Genomic DNA, 18,612 nt, shown 5'->3' with positions numbered 1-18,612 from the left:
AGGGTGTTAGAAAAAATATATATACATATAATGTTTGGGGGTTTTAAGCAATTTTCTAGCAAAAAAAACACTGTTTTAGTCTTGTAAAAGCCGAATCTGAAAAACAGGCTTGGGGCTTAAGTGGTTAAGGGTTCATCTGGGGTAAAAAGATACTGAAAGCCTGTGCTAAATAACTAGTGCGGTCCCACGGTGTGTATCTCCATTTATAATTATACACAGTGTAACGCTAGGTATATAAAGCTTTGCCCAAAACACACCAGCTGTAGAAAGATCTCAGTTCACACCCGATGTTTCAAAAACACTTAGTTTCCAAAACCTCACAATCCTACGAAAAGCAAGAGAACACACACAACACACACACACAACACACAACACACAGAATAATGATCAGCTTCTCACCACTGTCTGATACAAGGCTTGCTAGAATTTGCTCTCTGCACTCGCGCCGTCAGGACTCCCCCACGTTGCCAGCAGTCTGTGTATAAAGTAAGCTTACACAGCAGCCTGCAGCAATTCCTAAACATGACACACACACAGAGGACACACATTCATGTCTGCTGAGCCCATGTGGGCGACCCTTTCCAGCCCAGGTCACTTCCTGAAACTCAACCAATCAGCTGGCAGCAGCAGCACACAGGCATCCTGGGAAGCGTAGTTTAAAGATAAAGTGAGATCGGGTATTTTGAGGTCACTGCTGTTCATATGGTGGGAGGAATTAAAGCGGGAGTTCACCCAATTATGTTTTTTTTTTCTTTTCCCCTTAGCTTCCTGCTCGTTTTGTCTAGGGGAATCGGCTATTTGTTTTAAAATATGAGCCGTACTTACCCGTTTGAGATGCATCTTCTCCGTCGCTTCCGGGTATGGGTCTTCGGGAGCGGGCGTTCCTTCTTGATTGACAGTCTTCCGAGAGGCTTCCGACGGTCGCATCCATCGCGTCACGATTTTCCGAAAGAAGCCGAACGTCGGTGCGGCTCTATACTGCACACCGACGCTCGGCTTCTTTTGGAAAATCGTGACGCGATGGATGCGACCGTCGGAAGCCTCTCGGAAGACTGTCAATCAAAATAGGAACGCCCAGTCCCGCAGCCCATACCCGGAAGCGACGGAGAAGATGCATCTCGTAAACGGGTAAGTACGGATCATATTTTAAAACAAATAGCCGATTCCCCTAGACAAAATGAGCATCCATCTAAGGGGAAAAAGTGTCATGTACGGGTGAACCCCCGCTTTAATTATCAGCGTGCATCACTTTTTCTATCGCTAATCATTTTTACAGTTATGAAGGCAAAGAATGGAAATTTAAAAACCTCTTATAACCTTCTGTATTAACCACTTCAGCCCCCGGACCATATTGCTGGTCAAAGACCAGAGCACTTTTTGCGATTCGGCACTGCGTCGCTTTAACAGACAATTGCGCGGTCGTGCGACGTGGCTCCCAAACAAAATTGGCGTCCTTTTTCCCCCCACAAATAGAGCTTTCTTTTGGTGGTATTTGATCACCTCTGTGGTTTTTAGTTTTTGCGCCATAAACAAAAACAGAGCGACAATTTTGAAAAAAAAATATATTTTTTACTTTTTGCTATAATAAATATCCCCCAAAAAGTATATAAAAAAAAAAATCTTTTTTTTCCTCAGTTTAGGCCGATACGTATTCTACATAATTTCCAAAAAAAAAAAAAAAAAAAAAAAAAAATCGAAATAAACGTTTGATTGGTTTGCACAAAAGTTATAGCGTTTACAAAATAGGGGATAGTTTTATGGCATTTTTATTAATATTTCTTTTTTTTACTAGTAATTGCGGCGATCAGCGTTTTTTTTTTGGTACTGCGACCTTATGGCGGACACTTCCGACACATTTTTGGGACCATTGGCATTTTTATAGCGATCGGTGCTACAAAAATGCATTGATTACTATAAAAATGCCACTGGCAGGGAAAAGGTTAACACTAGGGGGCGGGGAAGGGGTTAAGTATGTTCTAAGTGTAGGGGGGGTGGCCTCACATGGGGAAATGACTGATCGCTGTTCATACATTGTATGAACAGAAGATCAGCATTTCTCCCCCTGACAGGACCGGGAGCTGTGTGTTTACACACACAGCTCCCTCTCCCCGCTCTGTAACGAGCAATCGCGGGTGCCTGGCGGCGAACACGCCTGCCGGGCACCCGTGCCTCCGGCCGAGCGCACGCACCCCTAGTGGCCGCAGAGAGAGCCGTTGTTATTGTACGGGCTCTCGCAGATCAAATACCACCAAAAGAAAGCTCTATTTGTGGGGAAAAAAAGACGCCAATTTTGTTTGGGCGCCACGTCGCACAATTGTCAGATCGCAAAAAGTGGCCCAGTCATTGACCAGCAAAATGGTCCGGGGCTGAAGTGGTTAACCACTTAAGGACCGAACCTGTTTTTCAGACTCAGTGTTTACAAGTTTAAACGTTTTTTTTTTTGCTAGAAAATTACTTAGAAAAAAATATATATAATGTTTGGAGTTCTAACACCCTAGAGAATAAAATGGCGGTCATTGCAATATTTTTTGTCACACCGTATTTGCGCAGCGGTCTTACAAGCGCACTTTTTTTCTGAAAAAAAATCACTATTTTTAATAAAAATATAAGACAATAGTAAAGTTAGCCCTATTTTTTTTTTATATTGTGAAAGATAATGTTATGCCGAGTAAAATGATATGTCACGCTTCAAAATTACGCCCGGTCGTAGAATGGCGTCAAACTTTTATCCTTAAAAATCTCCATAGGAGACGTTTAAAAAATTCTATAGGTTGCATTTTTTGAGTTACAGAGCAGGTCTAGGGCTAGAATTATCGCTCTAATGATTGAGGCGATACCTCACATGTGCAGTTTAACCACTTCCCACCCGGTCAATAGCAGATTGACGTCCGGGAAGTGGTTCTGAAATCCTGACTGGACGTCTATTGACGTCTTGCAGGATTTCATGCCAGCGCGCGCCCGTATGGGCGCGCAGCGCGGCGATCGGTGGTGCGGTGTGTCCGGCGGAGGCTCTTTACCACGTGATCAGCCGTGTCCAATCACGGCTGATCATGATGTAAACAGGATGAGCTGATCGGCTGCTTTCCTGACAGGGGGGTTCGCGCTGATTGTTTATCAGCGCAGCCCCCCCTCGGATGCCCACACTGGACCACCAGGGAAGTCCACACTGGACCACCAGGGAAGGGCAAAATAAAATAAAATAAGGGGCAATAAAAAAAAAAAAGTTGCCAATCAGTGCCCACAAATGGGCACCGACTGGCAACATGGAACCATCCGTGCCACCCCACAGTGTCCATCAGTGCCCATCCATGCCCAGTGCCCACCCATAAGTACCCATCAGTGCCACCCATCTGTGCCGCCGATGCGTGCCCAGTGCCGCCCATGAGTGCCCATCAGTACTACCTCATCGGTGTCTATCAGTGTCGCCATATCAGTGCCCGTAATTGAAAGAGAAAACTTTTTACAAAAAAATTAACAGAAAAAAATAAAAACGTAAGTCTTTTTTTAGTTGTTGCGCAAAAAAAAAAAAAAAAAAAAAAATTACAAATCGCAGGTGTGTTAAAATACCACCAAAAGAAAGCTCTATTTGTGGGGGAAAAAGGACGCCAATTTTGTTTGGGTACAGTGTAGCATGACCGCGCAATTGTCATTCAAAATGCGACAGCGCTGTAAGCTGAAAATTGACTTGGACAGGAAGTCATACGGCACACCCATTGGCTTTTGCCTGGCTCTGATTGGCGTATGCCAATTTTCTTTACTGTCAAAATATTGAGGTCCTGAAGAAGCAATGTTTGTGTAACACATCGACCCCTTAAAATATTAGAAAGTAACTATTGTTGAAGTTTATTTGGCCTTCATCATCCATAAACGAGCGCTGACTTTATGATGTTATGCCAGGAAGACGATAGTGTTAAATTGGAAGAAAGAGGAAGCTCCCTCAGTGGTACACTGGAAAAATTTAGTAAATAGTAACTTACCACTGTATAGGGAGACACACATTGCAATAGAGGATATGGGGAGAAATACGAAAGAGTATGGGCAAGTTGGATAGAGAATCCTAAAACGGCTTCAGGATAAATAGGGTATGAAGAGAGGATAAACCACACTATAGAATAAAGGGGGAGAAATGAATGTATAAATGTTATTTGTGTTAGATGAAACAAATGTTATTAAAGCGGGAAGTCACCCGAAAAACTATTTTTAACATTAGATTGAGGCTCATTTTGTGAAGGGGAATCGGGTGTTTTTTTTTAAATCGAAGCAGTACTTACCGTTTTAGAGATAGATCTTCTCCGCCGCTTTCGGGTATGGTCTTCGGGACTGGGCGTTCCTATTTGACGCATAAATCGCGTCACGAGTAGCCGAAAGAAGCCGAACGTCGGTGCGGCGCTATACGGCGCCTGCGCACCGACGTTCGGCTACTTTCGGAAAATCGTGACGCGATGGATGCGACCGTCGGAAGCCTGTCAATCAAATAGGAACGCCCAGTCCCGAAGACCCATACCCGGAAGCGGCGGAGAAGATCTATCTCTAGAACGGTAAGTACGGCTTCGATATAAAAAAAACACCCGATTCCCCTTCACAAAATGAGCCTCAATCTAATGTTAAAAATTTAGTTTTTGGGTGAACCTCCCACCTTTAAAGCCCCGGAGAGGGCAGATAAATTCAAGTTGTGGAATGTATATTTTTGCATGGAAAAAAATGGAAAAACAAAGATTTATAAAAAAAATAATGCAAACACATTTTTCAACTTTCTGCAATAAACAATCTTTTTTTGTGAATTTGTGCGTCACTGTCCTTCTCTGGTAGAAGTAAAGTCCCCAAGGTTCTTATATGTATTCTTTAACCACTTAACGCCCGCCCACTGTATATATACGTCCTCTTTTTAAAGATGGATATCTCGGTAACGGCAGCAGCTGCTGCCACAACCGAGGTATCCATCTCTTCTGTGGGCGGGCATGTAAACGATAACTGCGGTCTCCGCAGCGGATTCGCCGCGAGATCGCCGTTATCGGTGGCGGGAGAGGCCCCCCCCCTCCCGCCGCTTACCGGAGCCGTCGGTAACGGCGGAGGAGATCGGATGCTGCTGGCTCTTCAGTGAGGACTCGAGTGAGGGCAAGATGGCCCTCACCCGTCCGCATAGCATTGCTGGGCGGAAGTGACGTCAAAACGTCAGTCCCGCCCAGCGTCTTAAAGAGACAATTTTTTTGTTGTCATTTTTTTAAATGACAAATTTTCCTTTTTTTTCTTGCATTTAAGTCTAAATATGAGATCTGAGGTCGTTTTGACCCCAGATCTCATATTTAAGAGGACCTGCAATGCTTTTTTCTATTACAAGGGATGTTTACATTCCTTGTGATAGGAATAAAAGTGATACATTTTTTTTTTTATTATTTCAGTGTAAAAAATTATAAAATCAATAATAATAAATAAGAAAACCCCCAAAAATTTTTTTAAAGCGCCCTGTCCCGACGAGCTCGCGCGCAGAAGCGAACACATACGCGAGTAGCGCCCGCATATGAAAACGGTGTTTAAACCACACAAGTGAGGTATCGCCGCGATCGTTAAGAGGGAGAGCAATAATTCTAGCCCTAGACCTACTCTGTAGCTCGAAAAATGCAACCTATAGAATTTTTTAAACGTCGCCCATCGAGATTTTTATGGGTAAAAGTTTGACGCCATGCCACGAGCGGGCGCAATTTTTAAGCGTGACATGTTGGGTATCATTTTACTCGGCGCAACATTATCTTTCACAATATATAAAACAATTGGGCCAAATTTATTGTTGTCTTATTTTTTAATTAAAAAAAGTGAATTTTTTCCAAAGTGCGCTTGTAAGACCGCTGCGCAAATACGGTGTGACAAAAAGTATTGCAATGAAAGCCATTTTATTCTCTAGGGTGTTAGAAAAAAATATATATTTAATTTTTGGGGGTTTTAAGTAATTTTCTAGCAAAAGTCTTGTAAACGCCTTTTAGTCTTGTAAACGCCGAATCTAAAAAACACCTTCTGTCCTTAAAGCGGTGGTTCCCCCTTAAAAACAACTTTTTTTTATTCCACTGCCCCCCCACATTACAATCGAATTAAGGCTCTTATTTTTTTTTTGCTGCTGTACATACCTTGATACAGCATCTTCACCCGGGCATCCGGGTTGCGAGTCCCGCGGGAGTGGGCGTTCCTCACATGTGTTTGATTGACATTTTTCCCAAAAACGAGCTCCCCCCTGTCGCGTAAGCCGCGTCACGGTTGGCGAAAGGAGCCGAACGGCGAGTCGGCGCTATACTGCGCATGCGCATCGCCGTTCGGCTCCTTTCGCCAATCGTGACACGGCTTACGCGACGGGGGGAGAGCTCGTTTTTGGGAAAAACGTCAATCAAACACATGTGGGGAACGCCCACTCCCGCGGGACTCGCAACCCGGATGCACGGGTGAAGATGCTGTATCAAGGTATGTACAGCAGCAAAAAAAAAATAAGAGCCTTAATTCGATTGTAATGTGGGGGGCCAGTGGAATAAAAAAAAAAGTTGTTTTTAAGGGGGAACCACCGCTTTAAGTGGTTAAGTGTTAATTATGGATGAGGTACTAATATATAGGCCAAACCCAATTATTTTTTTATCTGTAAAAAAAAAAAAAAAAAACAGAAGCACAGGATTTACAGTGCTTAGTTACTGAGCACTTTTATGGAGCAGGCTGTAGCAGTAGCCCAGGAGTTGAGTTAGCTTCCAAGTAAAGTCTCATAAGACCTCCTGCTCTCCAGCTCCCTCGTCAAATCCTCCTTTGCTCGTCTCCAGGACCTTTCCAGAGCCTCTCCAATCCTATGGAACGCCTTTTACCCCAATCTGTCCGATTATCTCCTACTCTATTAACTTTTAGACAGTCCCTGAAAATACTGAGAAGCCCATCCTACACACACCCAACAACTGTATTTTCATTTTCTCCATCAGCTCATCCCCCACCTTTCGTTCCACTTGACCCTTCCTTCTAGATTGTAAGCTCCAATGAGCAGGGCCCTCTGATCCCTCCTGTATTGATTTGTATTGTAACTGTACCCTCTTTCCCCCTCATGTTGTAAAGCCCTGGGTCAACTGTTGGCGCTATATAAATTCTAAATAATAAGGGCTTGACAGCAGTTGCCACTGACAGCCAATGGCTCCAAAGCTATAACACCTCAGAGCACGCATTGACGTCTAGAACACGGCAAGTAAAGCGCTCAGAACTCGCAGGTTGGGATACTAGACATACACTTACCACTTCCATTTGGATGCATCCTCCTCTTTCTGTTTCTCCTCTTTACTCTTCTTGGTCTTTGCCTCTCCTCCTTTCGCTTTGCTGTTCTGTGTTTTAGTCTTCCCTTCCTCAGTTTTGCTCCTTTTGGTCTTGGTCTCTTCTTCCTCTTCCTTGATCTTCCTCTTTTTGACAGTAGCCGCTTTGTCCTTTTTGAAGTCCTCTTCAGTCTCCTGTTTAACTTCCATAGACATGTATCCACTCTCGGGGCTAGGCCTCCTTTTCTTTTGCTCACCATCAGATTCCATGCTCTCGTCATCTTCTCGTTCCCTCTTTACACTTTTGTATTCTTCTTTGACCTTTCCATGGTTCTTTTTGTCATCACCTTTCTTTCCTCCTTTCTTTTCCTCTTTGCTGGGATTTTCTTTAAACTTAACTTTAGTGCTGTCCTTTTTTGGTTTCTTCTCTTCCATCAGTGCATCTTGAAATAAATCCAGATCAACCAGCATCCTCTTTCCAAAGACCCCCTTCACATCCTTTACAGGTTCTTTAACTGGTATTTCAGTGTCTGCCCTTTCTTCCTTTATCTGGAACTCACCCCTCTCTTTTTTAGAAGGATTCTTTGGTTTGTCATTACCTTTATTTCTCTCTCCCTCTTTAGACCTTGAGTGGTCCTTGTGCGCCTTTTCCTTCACGTGGTCCTTGTGCGCCTTTTCCTTCACGTGGTCCTTGTGCGCCTTTTCCTTCACGTGGTCCTTGTGCGCCTTTTCCTTCACGTGGTCCTTGTGCGCCTTTTCCTTCACGTGGTCCTTGTGCGCCTTTTCCTTCACGTGGTCCTTGTGCGCCTTTTCCCTCAAGTGGTCGCTGTGCGCCTTTTCCTTCACGTGGTCGCTGTGCACCTTTTCCTGCTCATGGTTGATCTGGGTTTTCTCCTGCTCATGGTCACTGTGCACCTTTTCCTGCTCATGGTCACTCTGTGTCTTCTGCTCATTGTCATTGTGCCCCTTATCCTTCTCATGATCAACGTGCCCCTTATCCTTCTCATGATCAACGTGCCCCTTATCCTTCTCATGATCAACGTGCCCCTTATCCTTCTCATGATCAACGTGCCCTTTATCCTTCTCATGATCAATGTGCCCCTTATCCTTCTCATGGTCTTTGTGCCCCTTATCCTTCTCATGATCAACGTGCCCCTTATCCTTCTCATGATCAACGTGCCCCTTATCCTTCTCATGATCAACGTGCCCCTTATCCTTCTCATGATCAACGTGCCCCTTATCCTTCTCATGATCAACGTGCCCCTTATCCTTCTCATGATCAACGTGCCCCTTATCCTTCTCATGATCAATGTGCCCCTTATCCTTCTCATGATCAACGTGCCCCTTATCCTTCTCATGATCAACGTGCCCCTTATCCTTCTCATGATCAATGTGTCCCTTATCCTTTTCATGATCTTTGTGCCCCTTTTCTTTCTCATGGTCTCTGTGCCCCTTGTCCTTCTGATGGTCTTTGTGCCTCTTTTCCTTCTCATGGTCTTTGTGCCCCTTTTCCTTCTCATGGTCTCTCTGCCTCTTTTCCTTCTCACGGTCTGTGTGCCTCTTTTCCTTTTCTGGTTCTTTAATTTTGTCCTTATTGGTGTGTTTCACAGTTTTGGAGTCCTTCATTTTTTGCTGATCTTTGTCTTTAGTGTTTTCTTTTGCCTCTTTCTCCTTTTTGTGAGTGGAAACTTTCTTGGTCTCTTTGACACATTCCTTACCAGACTTTTCCTTTCCTTTTTTATCTTGTAATTTGGAATGGGTATCTGCTTCTGAACCCTTTTTTTCCAAATCAAGGCTTTTAACCTTCTTCCCTCCTTGCTCATCTGTCTCACATTTTACAGCTGTAGCAGTGGTTTTAACCTTCGATTCAACATCTTTCGGTGTAATACCTGCATCAGGTTTGCATTTAGATGACAGGTGACCATTAATGCAAAGCAAAGGGTTACACTGGAATTCTGAAATCCGGGGCACAGACTGCAAAAAAAAGGATAAGAAATTTAAAGCTACATTGGAATTGATCTAAAAAAAAGCAAAATAAGGTCAGTATATGGAAAGATTTTAGTGCCAAAAAAATATATATTTTTTTTAAATTAGGATTGTTTACCTGCAAAATACTTTAGACGTATATCACAGGACACAGAAGAGTGAATATTCATGACTATGCATTTTATGCTGCCATCTTTAGGTCAATGGACACTGAAAAAAGGCAATAATATCCTCCCAGGCATAATCCCTCCCAGCTCTATCAAGCTTCAGGCCCTGTACACACGGCCGGGAATCCCGTCGGGCAAAAACAATCGTTTTTCCCTGACAGGATTCCTGGCAAGCTTGGCTTGCAAAACCTTGTATACAGACGGCCATTCAAAAGAACCGCCAGTCTTTTGAATGGCAAGAACGCGGTGACGTCATTGACTACGACGAGCCAGAGCTCGTCACATTCGATACCGTCTCCGCCATCTTGCTACACCCTACACTATGCCTTGTATGCTACCACACATGTGTCGAAGGCTTATCGAGCACGGTTTACCTTTGGACAGGTAAGCATACAGACTACCTGTTTTCTCTGCAGGAAACACTCTGCCGGGAATCCCGATGAGAAAATAGAGAGCCAGGTTCCCTATTTTCCCGTTGGAAAACCCGGTGCATTGCCACGAAATGAGATTTGCCATGGAATGAGATGGTCCGCCTCCATCACATCCTATTGGCTCACTCCTGTCACGTGACATATTTAAACGTCAAGTATCGACGCAAACATCAGTCTCAGCTAGGCTATCATAGGGAGAGGATCTCCTCTCCCTGTGATAGCTGAAGCTGCACGGAGCTGGTGCACGGAGCTCGCTGTCATGCCTCCCCGCGAGCGCGATAGATCCACAGCGCTATCGGGATCCCAATGCCCAATAGCGCTGTCAGCGTGCCTCCCGCCAGCGCTAACTACACCCCGCGCCTGCAGCTCTACTCTCCATCCCCCGTTAAGGCTCAGGGAACGGGGAAAAGAAAAAAATTGCACATGTCTATTGAACACTCCTCATATATATTTGGCCATTGGATGGGGTATTTATAGTCCCCATTACATCGTTTTTTCTGAGTTACAAGTGAAAAAAAGGTATGCTAACCACTTTTGGACATTTTTTTTATTTTTTAGCACTGGACACTTTGTAAAATGTAGTGTGTTTTTAATAAATATTTATTTAGTAATTTATTGAAATGTGCATGAACGTTACACAGAAGATTTCAAGGTGTGCACGGTAATGGTGGTTCAGTATTGTGGGGAGGCATGACAGCGAGTTCCGTGCACCAGCTCCGTGCAGCTTCAGCTATCACAGGGAGAGGAGATCCTCTCCCTATGATAGCCTAGCTGAGACTGATGTTTGCGTCAATACTTGACGTTTAAATATGTCACGTGACAGGAGTGAGCCAATAGGATGTGATGGAGGCGGACCATCTCATTCCATGGCAAATCTCATTTCGTGGCAATGCACCAGCTGTTTTCCTGATGGGAAAACTGCTAGGGAGCATACACACAGCCGGGATTCCCGGCCAAAAGCTCTCCTGGCAGTTTTCCTGCCGGGAAAACCGGTCGTGTGTACGAGGCTTCAGTGTTGTAGCAAGCAATGAGGAACACAGACAAAAGGTTAGGGATCTCGGTGTCCTGTAATCCAAGATTTTTTATTTTTTTTTTAGAATCCCAGGCAAACCAAAATCCTATTTCTACATCCTAGGACACAGAGGAGTTCATATCCATACTACTTGGGATGTCTAAAAAAAAAAAAAAAAAAAAAAAGCTTTGAACGTGGCGGGTGGGTAACACGGCAACAGGGCCCACACACGCCCAAAACACAACAAACAAAGCCATCTGCAAGCCTTCTCATCCCATACTGGTGTCTGCGAAGTAGTAAGCACGTGAAGGGAAGAAAGGGAAGCAGCCTTACAATCTTGAAAAAAGGAAACTTGATGCTGAACAGCCCAGGAAGCACTGGCACTCCTGGTGGAATAGTCCCCGACTGGTAATTAGGTACTTTGAGGAGGAAGAGCCCATTTTTCCAGATTTAGCTCCGGATTGCTTAGCAATTTTCCAAGCCAGGAATGTGCACGGTGGAGAGGGTCGGAATGAGAAGTTCTGGTTAAGACAAGGTCTGCTGCTTCCTCAGCAACGCCATTTCTTGTCCCTCTATGATGACTATTGTATGCCACAGCCATGGCATTTTCTGATTGCACCCCAACAGGAAGCCCCCCCAAAAAAAAGTAGACAGACCAATTGCCTGTAGTTTTGATTGGCAACTTTTACTCCTCTGACAACCAAGTACCCTGAACTGAGAGGTTCTCCAGAACAACTCTACAACCCAAAGGCTGGCATCTGTCAAGACCTTCCACTTCATTGAAAGGAAGTATTTTACGGTATTCAGGAGCTGCATGGATATCACCATTCCAGAGTCTACCTTTACTTGGGAGTGAGATGCAATGGAAGATCCAAAGACACCTGACGTTTGTCCCATAGCTATAGGATGTTGATCTGCAGAGCTTTGAAGTGAAACTGGGCATATGGGACCCCCATCAAAAGGCAGCTACCATTTTTCCCCAGCACCTGAATGTAGGTTTGAAACAAGCGACTTTCTAACGTCCCTATGGACATTACCTGGGCTCGAAGAAACAGTTATTTCTGCTGCAGAAGCAGCACTTTCACCTGTACAGTGACCAAGTACTCCAGCCATGTCAGAACCAAGGCCTACTTCTGAAGGTTCAGTACTGTCCTTCTCTAAGCACCGTCTGCTGGACATTCGATGTCAGTTTCTGAGCCGATTGCGAGACTTCTGTCAACACAGGTTCGATGACCCCTTGGGACAGAAGTCTTTCCATGGCTGTGTAGCAGGTGGGATCTCAAGACACTTGAGCACAAAGGATAGCAGGGAAAGCAGCAAAAATCAATCTAGTAGCATCTGGATACCATGATGCAGACCCAGCTGCCAGACTTCCTAGGCTAAGCGGCTACAAAAAGAGAGTGGGGTGCTCCTTCGCTGTAAAGATTTGCCTGCCAAACCAGTTTATTTAGTGATCCAGTTCTTAAAGAAATGGGGTGTGGGCTGTTGCTTAGAGTCCAGGCTGGTTGCTTATGAGAGGAGCTGCTTTTGGGTTCCAAAAGGAGTCCCTGGTTTCTGATTTGGCCCCATTCACCACCTTCTTTGGGGGTAAGAGTGCGCTTTTACCCACATCACCTTCTGAAAGAAGGCATCCAAGGATAGTTCAAACAAACGTTCACCCTTAAAGGGCAGCTTCTCTGCTTCTTACAGAGACGTTTTGTCAACCAACACTTGAGCCAGAGGATTCTTCTCATGTGGCTACCCATGAAAGCTGCCTTATGGAGTCTTCCAAACATCGAATGAGAGATTCAAGGCTCTAGGAAAGTCTTCCAACAGCTGCCAAATTGCAGGGTCTTCTGGGTTGCATTCTCTGGAATAAAGCATATGATCCACCCAGACTTTAAGAGCTTGGCAATCTCTCACAGTAGGTTGCAGTGCTGCTCCTTTCAAAGAGGTATTCCTAAAGAGAGCTTCCTACCTCTTATTATAATATTATAAGATCGGGACCTCATGCATCGTGACTGCCATGGTCTTAAGTATAAAATAGCTAGGTTAACTGCCAGAACTGCAAAATTCCTCCTCAATGGAGGTACTGGTGAGCAAAACATTTCAGTTGTGAGAACAACGTCTGTGGATTAGCCCATTCACTATACTTTAAAGTAAGGGCTTTACTGGAAAAAAACTTGTGAATTTCGGCAGAATCTGAAATCCACCATGGTCTTCTGTGTGCGAGACAACCTGAGCCCAGAAGATTCTTCCCGAAAGTATTTGCCCACAGAGGTTTCCTGATCCTCAACAGCTTCCACTTCTTTCTCATACTGAGGAATGTCCTCCGATGCCCCATCTGACGACAGAGACAAAGTGAAGAAGAGTGACGAAGTTTGCACCCCAAACTAATGACAACCCTTGCGATCTGATCACACAGCCCAAATATGGCTGCAAAAAATTCCCCCCAAGGAGATAATGAACCTTGAAATTACCAGATAAAGTACAGGAATTCAGAACTAAGCTGAGCCTTTGGTAATCCACTGCAGGATAACTTTGTATGGGATCCACCCTACCTGAATACCAAAGGGATTATGGAGCCTATCCCATCATCCACCATTCATTCCAACCACCTCTGTGCCTGCGTGAGGTTACGGCTTGCCGAGGTTGAAAAAGGCCTGTGACCCCCCAAAGGGCATCTGCAGACCTAAGCTAAAAACCTATCTGCCAGTCACCCCTAGAAGCCTGACAAGTGCCCCAGTACTTTCAGTATCTTTGAGAACCGGCAGGGCTGCTATACTGGGCTGGAGGAAAAACTATCTGGCTGTCTCCCGAGTATTGATCTTCGATCCCCCCCAGAGAATAAGTTCAGGCTTAGACCGACTAAAACAATGCAGATGCACTGGACCGGCCTCCTGCAGCCCCAAACCCCCAAAAAATGTACAGAAGTCCCAATGCACTCAGAAAGTCAGAGGGAACTGCCACATGCTTCACTATACAGAGGCACTCATCACTGCAGGGCCAGCAGGCCAAGTCTTCATTGATCACAGCTGGTATGCCCTCAGGTACTCAACCCCCGCTCCATGGAGGGGGGGTCACTACCCTGGGCCTGTAGAGCAAGCTGCCAGCAAATTCACCTGGGTATGCCTAAAATCGCTGGATGCAGGATCCGGCGCCAACTGCCAGACTTTATAGGTGCTCCTTGGACTTGATTATGGGGTCCATGTGCAGTTCTCTTTGGCTGTAGTCAACGGTTCAGCTAAGGCTCTCCTCTGTCCAATCAGGAAGTAAAGAGAACAGAGCCCAGCAAAGGAAAAAAAAAAACATTTGAGAAATACAGGGAAGCACGTCTGTCCACCTTCCAACATTGCACAAAGCTGAGGCTTAGTGGAGCTGGGATAGGTTATGTCGGGGATATTTGCCTTTTTTCGTCAGTGTCTATTCACCTGAATGTAGCAGCAAAACCCATATAGTCATGAATACAGTAATAACTCCTCTGTATTGTTAGATGTACAAGAAATAATGTGCCCCCTGCAAGGATGGCATCGAATGGTCACCACTTCTACCCATCTAGTAGTAAAAAAAAGAATCCGATACGTCTGTGAGTGTTGGATTTGTGGCCCTTTGTTGTGTTCAGTGGCTTGCTCTGCCAGTCCCTGAAGTGACTTAGATGGTGATGGTAGGAAAGACGGGGCGCAGGGTGGATCCAGGAAATCACTCCCAAAGGATAAACTTCTGCAGAATCTTTTTAATGGGGGGTGGGTCGTTCTTCACTACTGCAGAGATCAACACAGTAAACAGAAGGACAGGCAAGTGTTCCAGGTCTTCGTCTCAGGGACACATTATTTAACCACTTAAGCCCCAAGGGGTTTTTACAGTTCGGGACTGCGTCGCTTTAACAGACAATTGCGCGGTCGTGCGACGTGGCTCCCAAACAAAACTGGCGTCCTTTTTTCCCCACAAATAGAGCTTTCTTTTGGTGGTATTTGATCACCTCTGCGGTTTTTATTTTTTGCACTATAAACAAAAATAGAGCGACAATTTTGGAAAAAATACAATATTTTTTACTTTTTGCTATAATAAATATCCCCCAAAAACATATCATTTTTTTCCCTCAGTTTAGGCCGATACGTACTCTTCTACCTATTTTTGGTAAAAAAAAAAAAAAATCGCAATAATCGTTTATCGGTTGGTTTGCGCAACATTTATAGCGTTTACAAAATAGGGGATAGTTTTATTGCATTTTTATTTTTTTTACTACTAATGGCGGCGATCAGTGATTTTTTCTGTGACTGCGACATTATGGCGGACACTTCGGACAATTTTTGGGACCATTGTCATTTTCACAGCAAAAAATGCATTTAAATTGCATTGTTTATTGTGAAAATGACAGTTGCAGTTTGGGAGTTAACCACAGGGGGCGCTGTAACATTTAGGGATCACCTAGTGTGCGTTTACAACTGTAGGGGGGTGTGGCTGTAGGACTGACATCATCGATCGAGTCTCCCTATAAAAGGGATCACTCGATCGATGCGCCGCCACAGTGAAGCACGGGGAAGCCGTGTTTACATACGGCTCTCCCCGTTCTTCAGCTCCGGGGCGGCTATAAACGAATAGCCGTGCCGTCGTCCCGGATCGCTCCCCGACCGCCGCATGTAGCGGGGGGGGACTCGATCGGACCCCCGACCCACGTCAAGCAGAGGACGTACAGGTACGTACATGTGCCTGTCCGTGCCATTCTGCTGACGTATATTTACATGAGGAGGTCGGCAAGTGGTTAATGGCTTTTTAGCAAGAGTTGCAAAAACCACTTTAATACTGGGCACTTTCATCCCCTTCCTGCCCAGAACAATTTTCAGCGCCGTTACATTTTGAATGACAATTGCGCGGTCATGCTACACTTTGCTTACATTTAATTAAAAAAAAGACCATTAAAATTTTTTTTCTACGTTTGGTATAAAATTTTGTAAATTCTTAAAGCGGAGTTCCACCCAAAAATGGAAATTCCACTTTTTGGAACCCCCCCCCCCCCCCTCCGGTGTCACATTTGGCACCTTTCAGGGAGGGAGGGGGAGCAGATACCTGTGTAATGCAGGTATTTGCTTCCACTTCCTGGCATAGATTACCTTAATGATCTACGCCACTTCCGGTGCCTACTCTGTGCCCCCCCGCTGGCTTCTGGGAGACACACAGCTCCCAGAACACAGCGGGGACCAGTGAAGACGTGCAACGCTACTCGCGCATGCACAGTAGAAAACCGGGAAGTGAAACCGCAACGCTTCATTTCCTGATTCCCTCACCGAGGATGGTGGCGGGGGGCAGCCGAGCGATTGCTAGGCCTCGGCTGCCGACATCGCGGGCACTGGACAGGTAAGTGTCCATAGATTAAAAGTCAGCAGTTGCAGTATTTGTAGCTGGCTTTTAATTATATATATATTTTAAGCGGCACCTCTGCATTAAGCACGTTTTCTCCTGCACCGACGGGCACGTGTGATGGGTGCTGCGCTGATTATCAATGCGCTGATTATCAGCGCAGACCCCCCTCAGGAGAGTCGGTGATTGTCTCTCCTCTACTTGCAAACTGTATAGGGCAGGGACTGTGTGTGTTTTTTTTTTTCTCTCTCTATCTATCTATCTATCTATCTATCTATCTATCTATCTATCTATCTATCTATCTATCTATCTATCTATATATATATATATATATACACACACACACACACTCTTGTTTCCTCATTGGAGGACTATTTCAGTACTTTTTGTATTGTATGTAAAAAAAAAAAAAAAAATCTAAAAATAGGATTTTTGTACTCACCGTGAAATCCATTTCTCTTTCGTTCATGGACGGACACAGCATCCTTTGACTGTAGGGTTATATCCGCTTCCTGAAGGAAGCGGATATAACCCTACAGTCAAAGGATGCTGTGTCCATCCATGAACGAAAGAGAAATGTATTTTATTTTTGTTTACATCGTAAAAAACAACAAAAAAAAAACAACCCGCAGGTGATCAAACACCACCAAAACAAAGCTCTATTTGTGGAAAAAGAATGACATCAATTTTATTTGGGTTGCATGACTGCGCAATTGTCAGTTAAAGTAACACAGTGCCAGATCATTGAATGGGGGGGGGGGGATTAAAAGAAAATGTTAGTGCTTGTAGATCAAGTTGCCATTCAGAAAAAAAAAATTATATATATATATATATATAGTGGGGATCAAAAGTTTGGGCACCCCAGGTAAAAATTTGTATTAATGTGCATAACGAAGCCAAGGAAAGATGGAAAAATCTCCAAAAAGGCATCAAATTACAGATTAGACATTCTTATATGTCAAAAAAAGTTAGATTTTATTTCCATCATTTACACTTTCAAAATTACAGAAAACAAAAAAAAAAATGGCGTCTGCAAAAGTTTGGGCACCCTGCAGAATTTCTAGCATGCACCGCCCCCTTTGCAAAGCTGAGACCTGCCAGTGTCATGGATTGTTCTCAATCATCGTCTGGGAAGACCAGGTGATGTCAATCTCAAAGGTTTTAAATGCCCAGACTCATCTGACCCTCCCCCAACAATCAGCACCATGGGTTCTTCTAAGCAGTTGTCTAGAAAACTGAAAGTGAAAATAGTTGTCGCTCACAAAGCTGGAGAAGGCTATGAGAAGATAGCAAAGCGTTTTCAAATGTCAATATCCTCTGTTCGGAATGTAATTAAGAAATGGCAGTCATCAGGAACAGTGGAAGTTAAAGCAAGATCTGGAAGACCAAGAAAAATATCAGACAGAACAGCTCGCAGGATTGTGAGAAAAGCAATTCAAAACCCACGTTTGACTGCACGATCCCTCCAGAAAGATCTGGCAGACACTGGAGTTGTGGTACACTATTCCACTATAAAGAGATACTTGTACAAATATGGTCTTCATGGAAGAGTCATCGGAAGAAAACCTCTTCTACGTCCTCACCACAAAAATCAGCGTTTGAACTTTGCAAATGAACATATAGACAAGCTTGATGCATTTTGGAAACAAGTTCTGTGGACCGATGAGGTTAAAATAGAACTTTTTGGCCGGAATGAGCAAAGGTACGTTTGGAGAAGAAAGGGCACAGAATTTAATGAAAAGAACCTCTGTCCAACTGTGAAGCATGGGGGTGGATCAATCATGCTTTGGGGTTGTATTGCAGTCAGTGGCACAGGGAACATTTTACGAGTAGAAGGAAAAATGGATTCAATAAAATTTCAGCAAATTTTGGATGGTAACTTGATGCCATCTGTGAAAAAGCTGAAGTTAAAGAGAGGATGGCTTCTACAAATGGATAATGATCCTAAACACACCTCAAAATCCACGGGGGATTACATCAAGAGGCGTAAACTGAAGGTTTTGCCATGGCCTTCACAATCTCCTGACCTCAACATAATTGAAAATCTATGGATAGACCTTAAAAGAGCAGTGCGTGACAGACAGCCCAGAAATCTCAAAGAACTGGAAGACTTTTGTAAGGAAGAATGGGCAAAGATACCTCAAACAAAAATTGAAAGACTCTTGGCTGGCTACAAAAAGCGTTTACAAGATGTGATACTTGCCAAAGGGGACAGTACAAGATATTAACTCTGAAGGGTGCCCAAACCTTTACAGACGCCATTTTTTTTTTGTTTTCTGTAGTTTTGAAAGTGTAAATGATGGAAATAAAATCTAACTTTTTTTTGACATATTATAAGAATGTCTAATCTGTAATTTGATGCCTTTTGGAGATTTTCCCATCTTTCCTTGGCTTCGTTATGCACATTAATACAAATT

General features: G+C 44.2%; 1 protein-coding gene across 2 annotated transcripts in view; it reads right to left on the bottom strand.

Moving 5' to 3' along the window:
• Positions 1-18,612, bottom strand: part of TOP1MT (DNA topoisomerase I mitochondrial) — a 138,670-nt gene that overhangs the window by 70,968 nt on the left and 49,090 nt on the right. The window contains exon 9 of one of the 2 annotated variants that reach the window (XM_040352129.1): positions 7,249-9,236. In XM_040352129.1, coding sequence (XP_040208063.1) covers positions 7,249-9,236 — 1,988 coding nt within the window. Of the gene's footprint in view, positions 1-399; positions 586-7,248; positions 9,237-18,612 lie in introns of those variants that run through there. The other variant, XM_040352130.1, reaches the window with a different exon arrangement.

The sequence above is a fragment of the Rana temporaria genome, chromosome 5 (assembly GCF_905171775.1).
Source record: "Rana temporaria chromosome 5, aRanTem1.1, whole genome shotgun sequence".
Taxonomy (NCBI): Eukaryota; Metazoa; Chordata; class Amphibia; order Anura; family Ranidae; genus Rana; species Rana temporaria.
The sequence above is the reverse complement of the archived record's forward strand: the minus strand, read 5'-3'. Positions and strand labels throughout refer to the sequence as shown.